Source organism: Monodelphis domestica, chromosome 3 (assembly GCF_027887165.1).
Source record: "Monodelphis domestica isolate mMonDom1 chromosome 3, mMonDom1.pri, whole genome shotgun sequence".
NCBI classification, from domain to species: domain Eukaryota; kingdom Metazoa; phylum Chordata; class Mammalia; order Didelphimorphia; family Didelphidae; genus Monodelphis; species Monodelphis domestica.
This window is the reverse complement of record NC_077229.1, coordinates 274628700-274651327: the sequence shown is the minus strand read 5'-3', so window position 1 is coordinate 274651327 and position 22628 is coordinate 274628700. Positions and strand designations below refer to the sequence as shown.

Sequence of the window (22628 nt, the reverse complement as noted above, 5' to 3'; positions counted from 1 at the left end):
CTTGGAGGCTGTCTGACCTCAAGAAATAGGCCTGGGCTTGGGCTTCTTCCAGGGGAAGGCACTTGGAGTTTCTGGACTGAGTGGGAAGAGGGAGCAGCAGGAAATCTGGGAGTGGGAATGGATTCATCCGGCTTTGTCCGTCCGGTGAGAGGAGTGCTATAGGCTACTTTCCCAGAAGGACTCAAAGAAATGTTGGCCTTTTTTCTTACTTTATCTGCTAAGTAAACATCTTTGTAAAAGGAAATCAGAGGCCACTAGGTGGCTCTGTGGAGAGAGAGCCAGGCCTGGAGTCAGCAGGACCTGGGTTCAAATTTGACTTAAGACACTTTTGAGTCACTTGACTTCATTAGTTTAGTCTGTGCCCTTCTGTCCTAGAGGTGTCACTAGGTCAGAAAGGAAGGATTAAAAAAAAAATAGGGAATCAGATTTCAAGTCCAACTCCTGGACTAACTCCTAACAATAGGAATAACATAGCCAGTGGAGGTTCAAGTTAATGGAGGAGTAAAGAAATATTCTCCAATCCTTTCACGTTATTACCTGTGACCTTGCCCCAGTGATCTTTCATATATACCACACTGGCTTTTTCTAGGAGTTTTCTAAAAAGAATGAGACACTGATTTTGGATGTAGCTAATTTGAGAACTTCTTCCTCCTGGTAAATCTGTTTATAATTTTATTTAATGAAATATTTATTCACTAAATTTATATATTATTTATTATTTAACTAAATAAAAATTATAATTTATTACATATTTATAAGTAAGTTATATTATCATTGTTACATATTATATTATATATGTGAAAGATAAAAATAAATAGTAACAAAAATTCTTTTTTAATTCATAGTTGAAAAAATAAGATACTAAGAACATTTAGTATTATAAGTAATTTTCCTGGCAGGGCCAGAAATAAAATCCAGGTCTCTTAACTTCTAGTCCATGGCTCTTTATGCTATACTTTATTATTCCCCAGCTGGGTGACTATTAGCACTAAAAATCAATATAAATAGCATCTGGAAAAAAAACCTTTAAAAATGATAGTGTTCACCAAATGCTTTGGTTGTTTGAATTCTCAAACTGTAAGAAGTCAATCAAGCTAACATAAATGTTTTTAGGGACAGACAAAACTTTTCCATGGTGGTTCTTGTGGATAGTTATAAGAAATATGACTACATCACTTCATATTACAATATATCAATAAACTCATGACTTCTATTTTTTTCCTTTTAAAACTTTTACTAAGTACTGATTCTGAGACAGAAGAGTGGTAAGGGCCAGGCAATGCAGGTTAAGTAACTTGCCTAGGGTCACACAGCTAGAAAGTATTTGAACCCAGGTCCTTCTGACTCTGTGCCTAGTGCTTTCCCCATTGGGCTTCCCACTCATCACTTCTAATCTTGTCACTATGCTTCTAACCCAAGCCTTAACAGATACCACCTCCCTCAGCCTCCTCTCCCCTCTGATTAGAGGGCTGGGAAATGGAGTCCCAAACTCCTCCTGATGCCAGCCTTTATAGAAGGCAGAAATTGGACTTCCAGCTCTCTCTACTTTGCATCTGTAGTTCTTCCTGGTTTCAACTGCACAGAACAAGTTTCTATAGGACAAAGATTGCCTTTTGACTTCTTATTTGTATCCTAGTGCTTAGCACAGTGCCTGGCACATAGTAGGTGCTTAATGAATGAAATGATGTATTATATATATTATGATGTCATATATTATAACATAATACATATGATCTAATATGTTTAAAGATATATATGGTATAAACCTTTACCACTTGCTCAAGGTTCCAAAATTCTTAAAATAGTTTTCAAAATGTCTTATGATTTTCAAAAAGAATTTTAAGTCCCTATGGCACTGAAATGTAGTGAATAGAGTTTTTGATCTGGAGGCAAGAAGACCTGGGTTAAAATCTGGACTTGGATATTTGCTGGCTAAGTATCCTTGGGAAAGTTACTTAACTTCTCTAGGCCTTAACTTCCTCAATTTGTAAAAGGAAGGAGTTGGACTTGGTGACCTCTAAAGTCACTAAAGTACTCCATTCTGTGTTTGACCACTCAGGGTCTACTATAGATATGTGTCTGTTCATGATCCATAAGGCAGCTTTAGGGAGAAGGAGTTTCATTAACTCCCTCCTACTCTTTCAATATTAAGTATCAGTTCCAGGGAAGAAGAGTGGTAAGGGCTAGGCAATGGAGGTTAAGTGACTTGCCCAGGGTCACACAGCTAGGAAGTGTCTGAGGCTAGATCTGAGTCCAGGATCTCTGTTTCTAGGCCTGATTCTCAATCCACTGAGCTACCCAGCTGCCCCCTCCCTCTTATTCTTACTCCCTTTTCCTCTGCCCCTTCTTGTTCTAATCAGTTTAGCTCCTCTTCCTCCACCCCTGATTCCCCTCCCTCAGAATTTGGGGCTAAAAGCCCAGGGAATGCAGGGAGTTGAGTCAAGGGTGACCTAGGGGACTGAAATCCCCAGGTATGTATTTCAATACTGATGAATTCCAAATTCATGGGTCGGTTATCTGTTCTCAGGCCCTTACTTGCCTATTTCTACAGATGCTATTCCTTCCCATGAAGCTGGAACAGGTTGCCATACTTGGCAAACAAACACTTAGAATGAACACCTACTTAATGGAGATAGATCAGGAGGCCCCTGGGCTGTTCCTCCTACACTCACTCCCTCTCTCTTTCTCTCTGTCTCTCCTCTCTCTGTCTCTCTATCTCAGTCTCTCTCAGTGTCTGTCTGTCTGTCTGTCTCCCTTCCTCTCTCCTCTATACAGCCCGTCTGGCAGCAAACACCAGTTTCCTTCTACCTTCTGGTGAAACCAGAAGCAGGGCAGAGGGCCACAGATGGCTATGAGGCCAGCAGGAGCAGAAGATATGGAGGTGGCAATCCGTTTAACAGCTGCTGCTGGCAACACCCAGACAGACTCAGAGCTCTCAGAAAGCTGGGGCTGCTGTGTTCTTGGGCTTCCTGGGCTATCTCCCTGGTTACTTCCTGGGAGACCCACTTCCAGGCTAATCAAGTCAGTACCAAAACGGTGGGGTGGCCCTTTATCAAAGTATTATTGCTGGAAATGTTCTCTTCTTGTAGCAGCTCTGAGTGATGCATAGGGAAAAAAAATGTATCCAAGAGAAATATTGGAAGGGAGAAGGGGAAAGAAAATTTAAATGACCAGAGAGAGGCCATTATTTCTTTGCTAATATCTAAATCCATAAGCTACAAGTCTTGGCTTTCAAGTAAGTATATTGTTTATTTGTTTTAAAAAAATTCAAAGTAGATCACTGGGGATTTGGAGAAATGCTTCAAGGGAATTACAGTGTTAGCAACCATTGCCAAGGAAACTGGAATTCTGGTTAGCTCAGGTTATGGCAGGTTAAGTGATGGATGAGCACACTTTAAAGCTACTGGCTTTAACATGGAAGCTTCTTTCTTAAAAAATAAACACTGCAAGTAATCTACAATTAAATTAGGAATAAATTAAATTAAAACTAATTTAATGACAGATCAGTTATTCCTTGTTAACACTGATTATATGATGCACTTAATTATACAAAAGGTTTTTAATAGCTCCCTTTGAGTCATTAAAGAAACTACTAAGTTTAAAAAAAAATACAGTTTGGCAAATATTCTCCCACCCCCACAGTTCCCAAAGCAGCTCAAGGCCTGAAGTGTTTTGAGTTATTAGTGCTGAGAAGTGTTGGATGGGGGAAAAAAGGTCATTTTGGCAAAGGATAAGCATCTTAAAATTGTACAAGTTTTCATTTATTTCTGGCATTTTTGTTTTTTCCCCATATTTTTAAATGGACAATTAAAAATGCCTAGTGGACATCAAGCAGTCCTCAAAGCCAGGAAGATCTCCTTTGTAATACTGGGTCTGTGGCTCAACCTCTCCATTCTCAAGGCAACAACAACCTAAGACTAAGTGGCAGAGAAGGGGTCAACCTGCACTATTAGAGACAGTTTCCTCCTCTGGGAGTTCCTTATAACAGTGAAATCACAGGACCTGTCCTTATAACTAACTAAAATTAGATGCATAATTTTAAATGTATTATATGTGTTGTGCTGTCTTTTCAGTCATGTCCAATTCTCAGTGACCTCATTTGAGGTTTTCATGACAAAATAGTAGAGTGGTTAGCCAATTCCTTCTCCACCTAGTTTGACAGAAGCAGAAACTGAGACAAACAGAGTTAATTGACTTGTTCAGGGTCACACAGCTAGTAAGTATTTGAGGTCAGATTTGAACTCAGGAAGATGAGTCTTCCTGATTCCAGACTTGATGCTTTATTCACTGTACCACTACACTGCCCATGATACATATAATATTTAATGCTATCTAAAATAAAAATGTAGCAGATGTCATATATTAGAAAATGTTATATATTAAATAACATTATATATTATACACTAGTATATAATTAATGTCACACCATGTTATAAAATACATATTCAATAATGTAATGTGAATTACATATTCAATGATATAATACTATACTATAAAATATTATGCTAAATAATATCACACAGTATTATATAATGTTGTATATTTAATAATGTCATACTATTCTAAAATTATATATTAATATCATAATTAAAATTAGGTTCTATACTATGATCACACAATATAAAAACATATTAAATAATACATTATAAATCAGAAATATTTATAAATAATATTGTCACATGTTATACAATGAGAATATTCTAATGTTTTTAATACAATCACATAATATAAAATTATATGTTCAATAAAACAATCATGTAATATAAAAGTATATATTTGATAATATAATTATATATTATAAAATATATAACTAAAATCTAACATATAACTAATATTAAAATATATATCAAATGTTTCATTTATCATCCCTATCTGTGAAAGCAAATGCTCTGTTTTTATTCCATCTAATAGAACTAGTGCAAGGTTCATAAAGTAAAGAAGGAAGCCTGTGTGAGTGCCCACAAAGAGGATAAAGGAAATCGTCCCAAGGCAGAAACACTCCAGCCACAGGACAATCTCCTTACTTCCCTCTGGCCTCTCTGGTCAGAGGTCCCAGGAGGAGAAGAGCAATGATTGAGTTCCACAGGATTTAGGCCAGAATGACCTCAGTGTCAGAGATACACATACAACTCACACCTAGATACCAAACCAGAAAAGGTGGGTCTCAAGAAATGTGCCACCCAAAAATCTGGGTCACTCAAGGATTGTTAGTAAGAAGCTGTGACATGGGTGCCATGATGCGGGGCAATTTAGGAGCAGCTTTTTCTGTATGGGAACCAAAAGGGAACCCAAACCTGGCACTTAGGAGTCAGCCAGACATGCACAGTCAGCCCCCTCTCCCCTTTCTTACTTTATTGACACCTGCTGTGGATTTAGGATCAGGAAGGTAGGAAGTAGTTTGTCCTAGTCTGTACACTGAATTAAAAAAAAAAATTTGTCAGGTATAGCTTGTTATTCATGCTGTTGAGACCCCTGAAGCTGTGATTTTATTTTACCCAGAGTAGAGAGGCAGAATTTACTATAGAGGAATTGGATCCAAATGGGAGTCCTGCTACTTATTCATTGTGTGACTGAGCACATCACTCTCCTTCCTGGGACTGTTTCTTGTTCTGTCAAATAGGGGCAGAGAGGCAGATTTCGATGTCTTTGTGCTTCCCTTTTCCCATTTGGTTCTCCTAAGGGCTCTCAACTTGGGCTGTAACACAGGGTAAGCTCAGAATGGAGGCTCAGCCTGTGTGCCAGCGGACTCCTCTGGACTGATTCTAGCTCCCTCATTTTATTCTGAATGTCACTTTTTTGTGTGAGCTCCATAAACGTACTGGTAAAGTCCAGAAAAAGCCCTCTATGTCTGTCCTGAAGGAGCAATGACAGAGGAAGAACTGCAGCAAAGTCAACTGTTATCACAGCATCTTCCGAGCCATTTAAAACCTACCCAGTTCACTTTCTGATGGTCTCCAAGGAGACAGGAAAACTAGAGGATTTGTGAAGTACTGGGATGTCCCAAGTGGAAGCTGAACCTTCTGGCAATTAGGCTCTATCAGAAACAATGGAAGACATAAAGATTTTAGGAACAAAGTAATCTCATTAGTCCCCTGTCCCTGTTTGGCTGAATTGTTTTTCAAGCAGCTTCTTAACTGAGGAGAGGAGCTCCAAGCAGGGATGGTGGAAAGAGATCTGGCTGGCTAAGAGTCACGTAGGTCCAAGGGCAAATGCTTCTTTCCCGTCCCCTCCGCTCCCCTCCAAGAGATAGTGCCTAGAAAATAGCTCCACAGTGGTCTAAGTAGCTATCTCTCTATCCGACTGGATGGCTAGAAGCTGGGAAAAGGTATAGAAGATAGAATGTTTGATCTGAAGTCAGGATCATCTGAGTTCAGATTTGGCTTTACACACAGGAGTCTTAAAAAGTTAGTAACTTGACTTCTGTCAATCTCAGTTTCCTTAACAGTAAAATGGGGATGAAAAGAACACCTACCTCCTAGGTGACTGTGAAAATAAAATGAGATGATATTTTAAAAGGGTTCTAGGGGCAACTAGGTGGCTCAGTGGATGGAGAGAGCCAGGTCTTGGATGCAACTCTAGGCTCAGACACTTCCTAGCTGTGTGACCCTGGGTGAGTTGCTTAAGTAGCATTGACTCTAAAATGGAAGGCAGGAATTAAATATTATTTTATTAATATTATTATATTATATAATAGAAACATATTACATATAATTCATAATATATAATATAGGTATAACATGCAATATAATTTATAATAATATATTATATATAACATGAATTAATAAAATACATAATGTTAAATAAAAAAGGAAACCACTACATATATGCTTCCTACAACAACAACAACAACAACAACATCAACACCATCATTTCTCTGTGGTCTAAATTAGCATCTCTTGATCTTAAAGTAGGGAAACTAGAATTTCTCTTAGCCAAGGGCATCAGACACTGTTACTCCTACTGAGAGTTCTGAAATGTCATTAAGTGACATTTCAATCATCTTAAGAAGAGTTACGGCTGCAGCTATGACTTCTGGTCATAATAAGGTGGAGGAACAAATTGTGGTATTTGATGGTGATGGAATATTATTGAGCTGTAAGGAATGATGAACAGAAAGAGCTAAAAGACCTCCATGAACTGATGCAGAGTGAAATAAGCAGAACCAGGAGAACATTATACACAGGAAACAGCAATATTTTGGAATGATCAAATGTGATGGACTTGGCTACTCAGCAATACAATGATCCAGGAAAATTCTGAGGGACTTAGGACAAAGAATGCTACCTACCTCCAGAAAAAGATGTTAGAATGCAGATGAAAATATGACTTTTCACTTGTGTGTTTGGGAGTTTTGGTTTTGTAAGATTACTCACAAAAATTAATAACATGGAAATATATTTTGCATGGTGATACAACCCAGAAAAAAATGAAAAAAAAACCCTAAAAAAAATTACTTACTTTCAAAAAAGAAAAGCAAATCAAAATAAGGCCCAAGACAGCTAGATGCTATAGAGCCTGACAGCCTGAGCACAATGAAGAATCTTATGCTTCTATTTCTTTAATTAGTTGCTTTCAAAAAAGAGAAAACAACAAATAAAGCACAAATTGAACAACCCCCCCCAAACTATTGTTGTCTCATAAATAATTAGAATTTAATTGTTTTTCATCTTTTATGGGCTCCTGAGCTGTCAGGCTAAGCCTTTTCATGGTTTCCTAATCTGTATTTTTATTATTCTGTTAAAATTTCTAAAGCAAGAAATCACGTTTCACCTTTTACCCAGGATCATAAAGTTTTCATATAAGTTATCTCTGTATAGTGGAAAGATAAATTACCTTCGCAGTGGAGCATTCTCTTCAATATCCTCCAGGGTCTCCAAGGAAGATCTCTGGGAGATCAGACGACGTCTATATACAAAGAGAAATGATTTAACATTATAATTTCTATTAAAAACCGATCTGATAAAAGTTATTTTAAAAATATTTCTGCATGAGACAGATGACCCTGAGGTTCTCCGACTCAACCTATCTTATTTTACTGTATCTTGAGTATTTTATGGAATGATGAGATCTTTCTTTAAAATGATAACTGGGCAAGTCCCTTGAGACCCTTTGTCTCCATTTTGACCAACAGCTGATTAGTTGGGACAAGACACTTTTGATAAGAACCCTTTTCTGATTCTCCATGAATGGTGGTGTCTTCCCATTGTGATGATCTAAAATTTATTCAGGATATAACTTGTCTGGACATGCTATCCCCCCCATTAGACTACTTAAGGGCAGGAATTATGTTGTCTTTCTTTGATTCTCAGGCATTTAGCACAGCACCCAGATGATCATTAAGGCTCCTTCTAATTCAAAATTGGTGACTTTCTGATCCCCAAGTGTAAAATGAAGGAGCTGGTTAGCATGACCTTCTAATTAAGACATTTCCAAGAAAGTAATCTGAAATACTTAAGAGTTGTAAAAGAAAAATCCTAGGAACAATCTTCTGAGCAAAAGTAAGTGTTAATGTACAAGTCACATAAATCAGTGGTCTTCAGACATACCCAACATTCATTGTCTGATCCTGAGCTTTATCAGCTAACAAGTATTTATACTTTATGAAAAAGAGGCAAATCACACAAACTCCCCAGGAAGGGGGAGGAGGGAATTGGTCAACCACATCTTTCTTTCTTGAAAGAAGGGCAACCACAATTTTGTTTTCCTCAAGGTCAAGAGGCCCTAGTTCCCACTGAAAAGAGTCTAACAGCTAAATCTTTTTTAAGGAGGAATTGTTTTTAAACCCTTACCTTCTGTCTTGGAATCAATACTGTGTATTGGTTCCAAGGCAGAAGAGTGGTAAGGGCTAGGCAATGGGGGTCAAGTGACTTGTCCAGGGTCACACAGCTAGGAAGTGTCTGAGGCCAGATTTGAACCTAGAATCTCCCATCTCTAGGCCTGGCTCTCAGTCTACTGAGCTACCCAGCTGCCCCCTAAGGAAGAATTTTAAAAAAATTTTCTTTCTATGAGGGGCAGATTATATAGCCTGCTCCATATATGTTGAGAATAAAGATGACCAGTGTTATTCTGTAGTTTCAAAGCGAACTGAGATATTATAAATCCAATATTTCAAGAACATTTGGCCACATTTCAGGATGCTGAAGGCATGTGTAAACTCCCCTTTGCAGGGAAATATTGCCAAGGACTACAGGGAATTTTCCTTATGACTTTATGATTATTGGCTACTAATTTTCATACATATTTATTCAATCAATAACTGGGATTATAATTTACAATTTATTGCTAAAATACTGAATATCTACTGGAATTACATGCAGAGGATATAAAGCTATAGAGACATTAGGTATTGAATATTGAAGTTGCTTAATGGAGTTAATTCTTTAGAGTCCCAAAGTGTTTTAGACTTCTAATGGCAGAACTCAGAAATTCAAGTAAAACTTTGGAGGAACCTTTCAAAAAAAGATTTTAAAATTCCTTTTAAATAAACAGTACTAATGTTGCCAAACAATACATGATTTTTAAAAAATGTAACAAATATTTTAATTTCACTTTTATTTGCATGCTAATATCACATTTATTCTCATTATAAATTTTTGTTTTTGTGTTTTCTTTTGGGATATCTTTTTCTTTTGGGTAACTTTCTATTCTGGTTTACGAGCAAGACTTTTTACTTTTCATTAAGTATCATCTAAATATGGCAGGGAGAACTCAGGTATGGGTTGATTCGACCATTAGCCCTGTAATATACCTTGGCATTTGGGGGGCACAAAGTCAAGAGAATTCACATCCAGATCCTTATCTGCACTTTTCAGCAAATGCAGTCAGAACTCAACACTCTTTGGGGGCCAGCAACTCCATGTATGGTCTCTCTGCTTAGGCTGGGCATACCTGCCAACTCTACCATTATAGTGATGGAAGGGAACACATTGTTTCTTCAACATGACACCTTTTGAATACTTGGTAGCTTTTTGGATGGGCATGCCATTTATAGTTTGGCCTTTTTTACTGGTGTCCTTGAAATGGACCCAGAGATTTGAATTGCCTAACTTGCATGATTTCATCAGGTTCTTTGGCTCAAGAATGTATCTCACATTTTAAATGATTATCTAGGGTAGCTCAAGGGAAGTTCAAATGAATAAATTTTTTAAAGATAGGACTATTAAATACTGAACAAAAAAGGTTCTTTTAGGGCAGCTAGGTTGTTCAGTGGATGGCTCTAGGCTAGGCTTAGAGATGGGAAGTTCTGGGTTCAAATCTGGCCTCAGAGTCTTCCTAGCTGTGTGATGTTGGGCAAATCTCTTAACCCCCACTGCCTAGCTCTTGTTCTTATTGCTCTTCTGTCTTGGAACCAATATTCAATATTAATTCTAAGACAAAAATGAGAGTTAAAAAAAAATTATTTACCACTCTTCTACCTTGGAACCAATAGGTAGAAGAGTGGTAAAGGGCTAGGCAATGGGGGTTAAGTGACTTGCCCAGAGTTATACATATAGGATGAGTTCAAGGCAAATCCCTTAACATCCCATAACTTCAAATCAACCCATACTTGATGGAGATGATGCCTAATGAAAAGTAAAAAAAACTTGCTTGTAAACCAGAATAGAAAGTTGCCCCAAAGAAAAAGATAGCCCAAAAGAAACCACAAAAACAAAAACTTTTCAACTAACATCCAAACTCAGTTTCCTTAACTGTAAAATAAGGATAACAACACCTCCCCTCTAGGGTCATTGTCAGGCTCAAAGGAGATATCTGTAAAATGCTTAGCATTGTGCCTGGCTCACAGAAGGAGTTATGTAAATGTTAACTATCATTATTACTTTTAAAATCCTTACCATCTGTCTTAGTTCAACACTGTGTATTAATTCTAAGGCAGAAGGGTGGTCAAGGCTAGTCACTGGGGGTTAAGTGATTTGCCCAGGGTCACCCAGCGAGGAAATGTCTGAGGCCAGATTTGAAGTGGCTTCCAATCTCTAGACCTGGCTCTCAATTCACCGAGCACCTCGCTGCCCCTTATTATTATTATTCTTTTTTTTATTAAAATTGCTCCATTGTCAGTGTGCTTCTGATTCAGTCTCCAACTTTCCTTTCCAGATTTAAACACCAAAGTACGAGGCATCCCTAGCTGGAAAAGGAGGAAGTAAGGGTAGTTCCTTTTTTGACTTCCACTTTTTCTTTCCTTCTACATACCACATCTCTGGGATCGGGCCAGCAAAATATCAGGACAAAGCAGGGCCTCAGGGACAAAAGGGGACAGATAGCAACCACAGTGCTGCTGCTGTCCCAGGGGCTGGATGCCTCTTGAAACTGGAACAGATCCCAGGGTTCCGCAGCAACTTTTATGAAAATAGGCATTTGAGCATGAGGATGAGAGCAGCTTCCTGGGCACCCATGACCACAGGGCATGCAGCCACTGTTCCCTGAGCTCTGTCTCCTCCCCCGAGGTACCAGGGCTTAAGGCAGAGACCAAAACAAATGGCAAAGGGGAGATGCTTGTTCTGTCTGACTATCTGTCTGCCACTAAAGAACCAGAGAATTGGGGGTGGGAGGGCCGTGCGGGACCTCACAGGTTATCTGGTCCAGATGACTCTGGAAGAAGAATCCTCTTTAGAACAGCCATAACTCTAAAGCTGAGCAAATAGGCTGAGTCCTGGGGGACAGGAGGGTGACTTGGTGTGGGGAAGATGTTTGAGAAACACAGGACTAGGGGAACTCAGGACCCTCTAGCATGAGGAGCTATGCTAGGCATTATCTACTGCAAGGGTGACCAATGCTGTAGCAGTCCAGCCCATAGGTATTATAAAGAGACAAGGTTTGTGAATGGGCACATGGCCATTCTGCGCATGGCAATGAACTCTTTCCCAGAGTGGCTGAAGTTAGGGCACGAAAACCCTGCTTCCTTTTGTCTCACTCACCTGAGGATAAAAACTCCACCCTTCACCTTGTCGCCATTTGCAATTATCCAATGGCAATACACTAGGTAACTCATCTATATGTATTGAGGCATCATGTAACTTATCAATATGTATTGAGTTCATTTCCGTAGACAATAAATTGGAAAGCCGTGGCCAGCTCCTCCTCTTCTCCCTCTTCTTCTCTTCTCCCTCTCCTTCTTCAGCTCCTCTTTCTTCTTGGACGAGCTACAGGTTTGCTATCACCACCTTTCTCTCTCCTCTCTATCTTTACCTGAGGCCTGGCCTTCAGCCAGGTGTCTCTCTCTTTCTTTTCCAATGCTAATACCTAGCATTCTCTAATTCTATTAGTCTCTATTCTCCCAGCTGAGCTATATCATCCTCTGACCAGTGTAGTGTTAAACGGGATCTCTGGGCGGAAAATAGCCTTTCAGTGACGTCCATTGATCGGAGCATGGCTGCGGCTCCCAAATATTAATAATAATTGATTACTGACTCATTATTGACATCTCAAAAGCTTGGCTCCTTCACGCCCTTCGTGGGATCCAAAACTTCTATCCCTTTTCTATTTTCCTACCATAAAGCTTCTCGCTGGCGGGAAGCTTTAAATGCAGACAAATTACATATGTACATGGGGATATTGTGCGGTGGAAAGAGTGCCAACCCTGGGGCCAGGAGGATATGAACTCAAATCTGGCCTCAGACACTAGCTGTGCGACCCTGGGCAGGTCACTTAAATCTTATCAGTCTCAGTTTCCTCATCTGTAAAATGCACTGGAAAAGGAAATGACAAACTTCTCCAATATCTTTGCCAAGAAAACCCCAAATGGGACCACAATCAGATACTAAACAACAATATATATATGTATATATATATATATATGTTCATATACATACATACACTGTATACTCACATGTATATAGATATATAGAGATTATATAATGTGTATATATTATTAGAAGTATATACATGCATGCATATGTATACACATACATGTATATATGGGATACTCTTTAGGTCTATAAATATATAATTTAAATATTAAATGTAATAATATAAAAATAATAAAATAAATTAGCAATTAAAATATACAAATGAAACTACAATTCCTGCAACATGTAGACAGTTCTATCTACAGTGGCTCCTTAAGCCATGAAATACGGCTAATGACAAGTAATGCTGCCTTCTCTTACCAGCCCCATCTCCGTACCCCTCCCTCCCTGCATTTCACACACATTTGGACTTCTGTGGGCTCCCACACACAGCTCGCACTTCCTTTCCTCTGTCCCTTTGCTCACCATTTATCTGTATCCCTAGAATACCACTCTTGATAAGTATCCACTAAAATCCTACTCATACTTCAAGATAGAATTTAATTGTCATCTCTCTCCTCTGAACTCCCCTGTTCCCCTCAGAGGGCAATTTCCCCCCCCCCCCCCCCTTAGACTTTTTTGTAAACACATTAATTCTACCTCTTATATACTTGGGTTCTATTCTGTTTCACAGTCATTTGGAGGTGGGTATATTTGTCCTATCTCCACCTCCTCCACTAGACTGGGACCTTCTATTAAGGCAGGGACCCTATCTTAATTTTTTTTAACCCTTACTTTCTGTTTTAGAATCATTACTAATTATTGGCTCCAAGGCAGAAAAGCAGTAAGGATGAGACAATTGGAGTTAAGTGACTTGTCCAGGGTCATACAGCGGGGAACTGTCTGAGGCCAGATTTGAACGCAGGTCCTCCTGACTCCAGGACTAGCACTCTATCCATGTGTTACCTAGTTGCCCCTTATCTTAATCATTTTCTAAATCTACTCCAGCATTTAGTACAATTCTTTGTAATATACTTGTTATTATTCTTGAGTTGTTTCAGTCATGTTGTGACCCCACTTGAGGTTTTCTTGGCAAAGATACTGAAGTGGTTGGAGGCAGCTGGGTGGTTCAGTGGATTGAGATCCAGACCTAGAGATGGGAGGTCCTAGGTTCAAATCTGGCCTCAGACACTTCCTAGCTGTGTGACCCTGGGGAAGTCACTTAACCCCCATTGCCTAGCCCTTACCACTCTTCTGCCTTGGAACCAATACACAGTATTGATTCCAAGACGGAAGGTAAGGGTTGAAAAAAAAAGATATTGAAGTGGTTTAGGAAACAGAGGCAAAAGGGTTAAGTGATATGCCTGGGGTCACATGGCTGGGAAGTGTGTGAGGCTGGATCTGAACTCAGGAAGATTTTCTTTTAATGGTCTTAATGGTGTAGTCCCTTCAAAGCTTAATGTTTACTTAGATGTAACAGATGATATGACAGCATGACATGACATGACATGACGTGACGTGACAGAATATACAGAGAAAGAGCTGGCTTGCACTGACAACAGGGAATTTCCAAAGTTCCTTATGGAATTTGGGAATATTGGCAAGAGTTCCTTAGACCAATGAAATCACAGGTCCTGTTGCTATTTCTAGTTCCCTTTCCAAAATCACAATAAAAACCTAACATTGAATCAATCTGCCCAAGCCCAGCAGGTCTCAACATAGCCCAAGTTCTAGTCAGTGGGAAAGGCCAAACCATGGAAAGAAGCCTGGACAGAGTGCCACAAATAACCCCACAGTCTTTTCAGTGAATTCAGGCATTCTGGACGACCCTTGCACACTAAAAAGGAGCCTGGCTTTTAGAGCACACTCACTTAAAAGGTCAGGAGAATCCCAGGACGAAGTCAGCAGGTCCCTGATGGGGAATGAGGAGTCTAACAGACGCCATTGCTCCCACTGGTTGGGAAGCTCAGCTAAGAAAAATAAGTTTATAAAAATAAGCAGCAACCCCATATTGGACAATTCTCCAGACCCAAACGGTATTTTTTTTTTGTTTCTGTGCTGAAAAAGTAATGTCTTAGGAAACCAGCAAATAAAATGTTGATTTCACATAGGATGAAGGGTAATCCGAAGAAGTGTCATGTGACAGAGTATAGAGGTCTGACCATAGGTTTGGGAAGACCTGAGGTTAAACCCTCCCTCTGACACACAATACCTGTGTGGCCATGGATAAATCACTTCACCTCTAGGGTGCCCAGTCACTGCCTAAGATTATAAATTATAGAAAAGATGCTCATAGGCTAATTTTAATAACACTTGGAAAGAGCTACATGAGATAATGAATAGTGAAATAGAAAATATACACAGACTAACAGGATGAGCAGAACCAAGAGAGCATCATACACCACTATAGATTTGATTCTTGAAGAATAAATTGTTAGTTACCTCCAGAGAGTGAACTGAAAGGTAGAAGCGTGAAAGACATAATTTGTTTGAACATATTTGTCTCCTGGATGATGCTTTCTGTGATAAAGGCAGGAGAAGAAGGGTTAGGACACTTATGTATTCATTTAATTCTATTAATAATTTTAAAAAATTTTAAAGAGAAGAAAACCACTAGCAAGAAAAGGAGAACAACAACTGGCCTGGCTTGCCAGAGGTTACAGACCTTGAAGGAGATAATGATGAGATATGAATGTGAAATAGCTATTTATCAGTACTATAAAAGTTTAATGTTTTGATGCTTTAAGTTTCAGTCTCCCAGGAAAATAGAACAGTAATTATAAATAAGGAAGGAAGGAAGGAAGGAAGGAAGAGAAAGAAAGAAAGAAAGAAAGAAAGAAAGAAAGAAAGAAAGAAAGAAAGAAAGAGAGAGAGAGAAAGAAAGAAATAGAGAGAAAGAAAGAGAGAGAGAAAGAAAGAAAGAGAGAAAGAAAGAAAGAAAGAAAGAAAGAAAGAAAGAAAGAAAGAAAGAAAGAAAGAAAGAAAGAAAGAAAGAAAGAAAGAAAGAAAGAAAGAAAGAAAGAAAGAAAGAAAGAAAGAAAGAAAGAAAGAAAGAAAGAAAGAAGAAGAAGGGAGGGAGGGAGGGAGGGAGGGAAGGAAGGAAGGAAGGAAGGAAGGAAGGAAGGAAGGAAGGAAGGAAGGAAGGAAGGAAGGAAGGAAGGAAGGAAGGAAGGAAGGAAGGAAAGAAAGAGATGCTTATCAATGGAAGTTGTTTTTGCAACAGAAATTCCCCATTCTGATGAATTCTCAGGTCAGGACAAAAAGGGTGGGTGGGGGAAGGAGGTGTCAACTTGGCTAGATCTGCGACCTCATCTATGTACATACAGACTCTCACCCCACAGATCACAGTTTGTCCTTGCAATTTATACAGTGTATAAATGTTCTCCCATAACTCCTCCACAGAGATGAAAAGGGGAGGTCTAAATACCATGCTGGAAACCTTCTTCTAGATAGCTTGATGTTTTGTGGATACCTGGAGAATGCATTGGCTCAGTTATCCCCTTTGTTCTTACTATAAGATAAGCCCCACAATTTTCCATTTATGTGTCTTTTTGATAACTTTGACATGTCTTAGGGGGCATGATTCTTCCTTGGTAATCTGCCATAGTTTATTTTTTTTTAACCCTTAGAATTAGAATTGATACTAAGTATTGGTTCCAAGGCAGAAGTGTGGAAAGGGCTGGATAATTGGAGAATGATTTGCCCAAGGTTACAGAGTTAGAAAGTATGTTGTGGTCCTATTTGAACTCAGCATCTCTTGTCTCTAGGCTTGGCTCTCTATCCACTCAGTCACCTAGCTTCCCCTTACTCTAGCTTATTTATAACCTAAAAAATATCTCTCCACTGTTTCCTAAGAAACTCACAACCTAGATTCTTCAGAGACCCTGGCATAATAGAATTTGCAGCCAAATTGTGCCACTGAAAACATACTGGAGTTCAAAAGACAGGTCTCTGCTTCAGGAAGAAGCTTGGAGGTCATTAAATGATCACTCCAAACTAATGCAATCCAGATAGCTATCTTCCTTAATCAATTCTGAGCTCTGGACCAGCTTTATGAATAACATTAATCATAGAATCATAGGAGCCCGAGCTGGAAGAAACATTGAGATCATGTTGTCTTCATTCAATTCAACATTTATTAAGGGACTAACGTGCAAAACATCAGAAAAAGTCTTAGTGTCAATAAATCGAATGCCCCATTTAAAGAAAAGTGTCCCCTTTGCTGCTGCCTAAAGGAAAACAATGCTCCTAGTTCACAAAGCCTAGGAATGTTCCTTGGAGTATTTTCCCCAGCAATAAGAGATGGATTCTTATTCATCCCCACTGGCTTGCCTGACTTTGAGATGTGTGAACCTGGCGAACATGGTGGATAATGTTAGTCTTGTAAGTCAGGAAGACTTCAGTTCAAATCCCATCTCAAATATTTAGTAGCTAAGCTATCCTGGGTAAGTCAATTAACCTGTGTTAGCCTCAGTTCCTCCTCTGTAAAATGGGTCTAAAAATAGCATCCACCCCACTGGGTTGTTGTGAGGATCAAATAAGATAACGTAAAATGTTTTACAAACTTTAATGCATTTTAGAAATGTTAGTAATTATTAATAAATGGCTGATATTCCTCTCTCCCATCTCTTTCCACATTCAGAAAGTCTACAAGAGAAGGAAAGCACATTTGTTGAAACTGCGTATTGCTGAGTAGAATGGAGAGGCTCTTAGTCCTAATAAGACATTTGTGGTCATCTTGCAGTTTGCCAAATAATCTCTGTCTTGCTACTCAAGCAAATAGTTTGCAAACTTACTCAAACAGATAGTTTGCAAGTTGCCTTATCCCAGCAACTTCCCTATCTCTAAACTAAAAATAAAAAAATTAAACTCTTTGGTCTTATCACCTCACTGATGCTTTCACCAAGCTGGCCTTGAGCAGGGGTCAGCAGATACATTCTATGTGACATGAAGGAATAGGGGTTGGCATGCCAGTTCACCAACTGGATTCACTCCCAACATTCCCCATGTCATGGGGCTGCTACAGTCTGCGCTTTCCCACAAAGGACCCGCAGACTATGAAAAAGAAAACGTGTCTCAAAGTCAGTCAAATCCCCAACAAGCCAGCGTGCCTGGGGCCCAGAGGGTCATTGCCATTAATCAGGATGGGAAAACGTACACATTTCAGAAGGATGGTTCTGCGGCCCACTTTCTCACCAAGTAAGCTGATGAAACCAAGAGCAGAAGCATTTTGGGTCCCACTCATCTCTTCTTCCTTGAGATGTTAAGGATTAAAAAACAAAACAAGACCCTTCCCTTCCCTCTTGGAATCAATACTGGGTATTGGTTCCAAGGCAGAAGAGCAGTAAGGGTTAGGCAATGGGGGTCAAGTGACTTGCCCAGGGTCACACAGCTGGGAAGTGTCTGAGGCCAGATTTGAACCTAGGACCTCCCTTCTCTAGGCCTGGCTCTCCATCCACTGAGCTACCCAGCTGCCCGCAGGATTTTTAAACATAAGAAGTTTTCATCTGAACCATGGTAGTAAATGTTTGTTCTCTCTCTTTTTTCTGTCTTAGTAACAATTCTGACAGAAGGGCGAGGGCTAGGCAAATGGGGTTAAGTCATTGAATTTTTTTTTCTTTACCATGACAGCAACCTATCCATGACTCGGTGGACCCAAGTGTCAGAAGCAGTGTGAGACACTGATAAAGAGAGACTTCCTGGGTTAACCCTGACCAAGTCACAACCTGGCTGAGCCTCCATTTCCTGAACACTCAAATGGGGTTCTTCAAACTCCCTCTATTCACTAGGCCTGTATGAGCAAAGTGCTGTGATGCATTCTACCATATAATGAGACATTATTAGGACCTCATCTTCTCCCTGGAGTGACAAACCATTTAATGCTTCTGGAATGCAAACCTAAATACAATCATTTAGAATAGAATCCCGTTCAAGACAAAAAAAGATGATGATAATGATGCTAACTGCTAATGTTTCTATAACAACTTTAAGGTTTGTAAATCACTCTATATCCAATTTGGCCTCACAACAACCCTGTGAGGTAGGTGTCATCACCACATAAAGGTGTTAGGAGAAGGAAAAAGGGAAACCAAAACGAGGGAAAACTGGACTGGGAGGAAAAAGGCTGGGAAGAGATAAGATTCGGGGTTGGTATTTCTGAACATCCCTTTATGACCAAAAAAAAAAAAAAATGAGGCAGCTAGGTGGCACAGTGGATAGAACCTTGGGTCTTTATGGTGTCAGGAAGACCTGAGTTCAAATCCAGTTATTCTCAGATGTCTACTAGCTGTGTGACCCCTGGAAAGCCACTTATCCTCTGCCTCAGCTTCTCCAAAAGGAAAATGAGGCTTATAATAGCATCTATCTCCCATGGTAGTTATGAGGACCAACTAAGATCATATTTGTAAAGTGCTTAGCACAGTGTTTGCCACATAGTAACTGCTTCATGCCCCCCCTTTTTTAAATTTAGAATATTTTTCCATGGTTACATGATTTGCTTAATGCTTTTAAAAAAAGTAATCTGCCAGAATTTTGGAGAAGAAAATATAGCCAATCTGCCAAGCTAAGTAATGGTAAGCAGTGGTAGGTAGGTGGAGGAATCACCTTTAAAAGCCTCTTAAAAAAAAAGAAATAAAAGGCTCTCTTTTTCCTGCCAGAGGACTGGTGCTCTTGGTTCTAGGAAAATGCCAGTTATTCTATCTTAGGAGACCAAGGGGCAGCCACCACGAGCAGTGAAACAGGGGTGGCTGAGGTGGTGCCAGGCAGCTTCCCTGAGCTCTCCTGGGGCAGTGCCCAGTCTGCTCCTCCTTGGGCTGGCACCCAGAGCCCACCTCTCAGAAAGCAAGCTAATCTTTTTGCCAGGAAGAAAAGTAGAGCTAAGTAACAAAGGGCATTGAGAAGAAGGGTAATTAAGCACGATAACAAGATGTTCAGAGTGACTGTTCTACGAAGCTGGCACCCATGAGAATTGTTTCTATTTGATAAATGAGCTAGCCCATCCCTTTTTTGCTATGGGATGAGACAGTGAAAGAATTCCTCCTGGTTCTCCAGATAAAATTGTTATCGTAAATTAATCCCACCACAGTCCCTTGGTATCAAAACGCAGCCTGCTGGCTACCGGGAGAATGTGGGGCACAGGGGGTAGGAAGAAGGATGCCTGGCCCTAGCAGGTCGCAGTGTATAAATAAGAGCTGATATTTTTAGAGTAATTGTTGGTTTACAAAGTATTTTACATACACTGTCTCATTTGATTCTTGTAATAAGTCTTTGAGATATAGATGGTACAAGTATTATCTCTATTTTATAGGAATGAGGACCCAAGGCACAAAATCAAGGAGTGAATTTGCCCCTCATCACCCAGATAAAAAATGGCAAGGAGAGACCCTAACCCAGGGGTGCAAAAGAAGGAGGGATCTGGAGTCAGGCTTCATGTTCAAATCCCAGTTCTAGTCCTGAGCAAATCAATTCACCTCCTGGGACCTCAGTTTCTCCATTTGTCAAAGGGAAGAGCATTATAATCAGCAACTTCTTTGTTTTTAATTAATTAATTAAATTGAGAATATTATTCCATGGTTACATGATTCATGCTCTTTCCCTCCCTTCCCCACTCCCCATTCCTGTAGTCAAGGAGGTTTTTCCTCTAGGAAATTCCACTAGGTTTTTCATGTAGCAAAATTGGTGGCTTTTAAAGTTATCTTTCACACCTAATTCTGGGATCTCATAAAATCCAATTTGGAAATTCCCAATCCTGTCTCACATACTAGCTAGGTGAGGTTAGGCAAGTCACATGATTTCTTAAAAAAAAAATCCAACCCTTCCCTGCTGTCTTACTAACAGTTCTAAAAGAAATGCTGCAAGGGCTAGGCAAAGGGGGCTAAGGGACTTGCCCAGGGTCACACAGCTAGGAAGTATCTGAGGCCAGATTGAACCCAGGACTCTGGGACTGGCTCTATCCACTGAGCTTTCTATAGACCCCTGCCTCATGACCCCTTTTAGAATTAGTTTCCTCATCTGCAAAATGGGTATTATAATAGCAACAACTTCACAGGGTTGTTTTAAGAATGATCCGGGGGGTGGGGGGCAACCTTGAAATGCACCACCTTAGCCGCCCCTGTTTCACTGCTCATGGTGGCTGCCCCTTGGTCTCCTAAAACAGAATAACTGACATTTCCCTAGAACCAAGAGCACCAATCCTCTGGCAGGAAAAAGAGAGCCTTTTAAAGGTGATTCCTCCACCTACCTACCATTGCTTACCATTACTTAGCTTGGCAGATTGGCTATATTTTTTTTCTCCAAAATTCTGGCAGATTACCTTTTTAAAAAGCATTAAGCAAATCATGTAACCATGGAAAAATATTCTAAATTTAAAAGGGGGGGGCATTAAGCAGTTAGTATGTTTTTGCTAAGCACTTTACTAATATGATCTTAGTTGGTCCTCATAACTACCATGGGAGATAGATGCTATTATAAGCCTCATTTTCCTTTTGGAGAAGCTGAGGCAGAGAATAAGTGGCTTTCCAGGGGTCACACAGCTAGTGACATCTGAGAATAACTGGATTTGAACTCAGGTCTTCCTGACACCACCAGACCCAAGGTTCTATCCACTGTGCCACCCAGCTGCCTCATTTTTTTTTGTCTGAAAGTTAATAATTGGCATTGATGGGTCTTCTGGGGGAAGCAGATGTTGGGGGGGGGCAATTAGCTTCACAGAGAGAAAAAAAATCCTGTTCTATGGACACAGACAGCACGTAGACCTAATTCCTGTCTGTTCATTCAATAAATACTTTGTGAGTACCTGTGAGGGGCAAGGTACAGTGCCAGGAATTTGAGAAGCATCCAGCTTGGTGAGGGAACTAAACGATATACTAGATAGCCACGGCCCAAGGAAGGTGAAAAGTGCCACATCAGAGTATACCTATATTCAGACCACCGTGTGCAAGGAATTCTAATTATATTTGCCAATATTACCCCACCCCCAAAATGAGAGAATTCAGATAGTTAAGTAAGTCCGCAACATCAAATGGGGAAAGGGGTCAGATCTGAGACTTTAGGTTCATGGGGGGTCACTGTGGTCCCCTCTGTGTACAAAGGAAAGCAGAATTACTTGGGGGGGGGAGTACAATGAGACAACAGCTAGACATCAATATGTTGGGACTTTCCCACCAACTCGTACACGTGGGGTCTGTTTCTACACTCTTATGTTCTAGTTAAGTGACCCCCTAATGCTTTATGGCACACAAAGAGGAGTTTGCTGTGCTTTTTGTTTGTTAGATTTAGAAATTCTAACCAAGGGTATGAGGAGCCTTTTAAAGCCTTCTTTGGGGCCAGTTTAGTTGGAGCAAACAGATTGAAAAGTAGAAGTAAATATGGGTTTAAATATGAAATATATGATTTTTTATATACGTACATATAAATTATTATATATATACATATATAGTTTATATATAGAGATCAAGTTCTTTCCTTTCTATCTAGCTAGGAGCTTCCTTAATTTGGCCCCACCTGACCTGCTCAACCCAATTTCTTACTGTTTTGTTTTGTTTTTTTTGGTGTATTTCTCCAAGTTTCCATCTTCTTATTTCATGAAAGTGTTGGATTAGGCGATCTCTAAGGTTCCACTCATTTCTGGTATTCTATTATTTTTGGTTGTTCATTTCTAATCCATCATAGTTATTTCCCCTCTGTGTCTCTGTTCATATATTCTGGTATTTTATCACATCCTACCATGCTAATTTGTTCATACTTGCAAATCTTTAAGCTCCTTGAGGGCAGATATCTGCCCAATAGTAACAGGTCTAGGAGAAGAATAGTTCTTCATTTCTCCCTGCCCTGAGTTGGTGGAGGGTTCTACCACTGCCCTTTAACACTTCACCTACCCCCCAAACAAATGGAATCTAAGATCACTTC

At 39.7% G+C, this 22628-nt stretch overlaps 1 protein-coding gene and 1 pseudogene across 1 annotated transcript in view; both read right to left on the bottom strand.

Moving 5' to 3' along the window:
* The window catches only part of CABLES1 (Cdk5 and Abl enzyme substrate 1), a 146362-nt gene that overhangs the window by 84997 nt on the left and 38737 nt on the right, over positions 1-22628 (bottom strand). The window contains 1 exon segment of the mRNA XM_007487622.3: positions 7834-7905. Coding sequence (XP_007487684.2) covers positions 7834-7905 — 72 coding nt within the window.
* LOC130457942 (60S ribosomal protein L17-like) lies at positions 9552-10728 on the bottom strand (annotated as a pseudogene).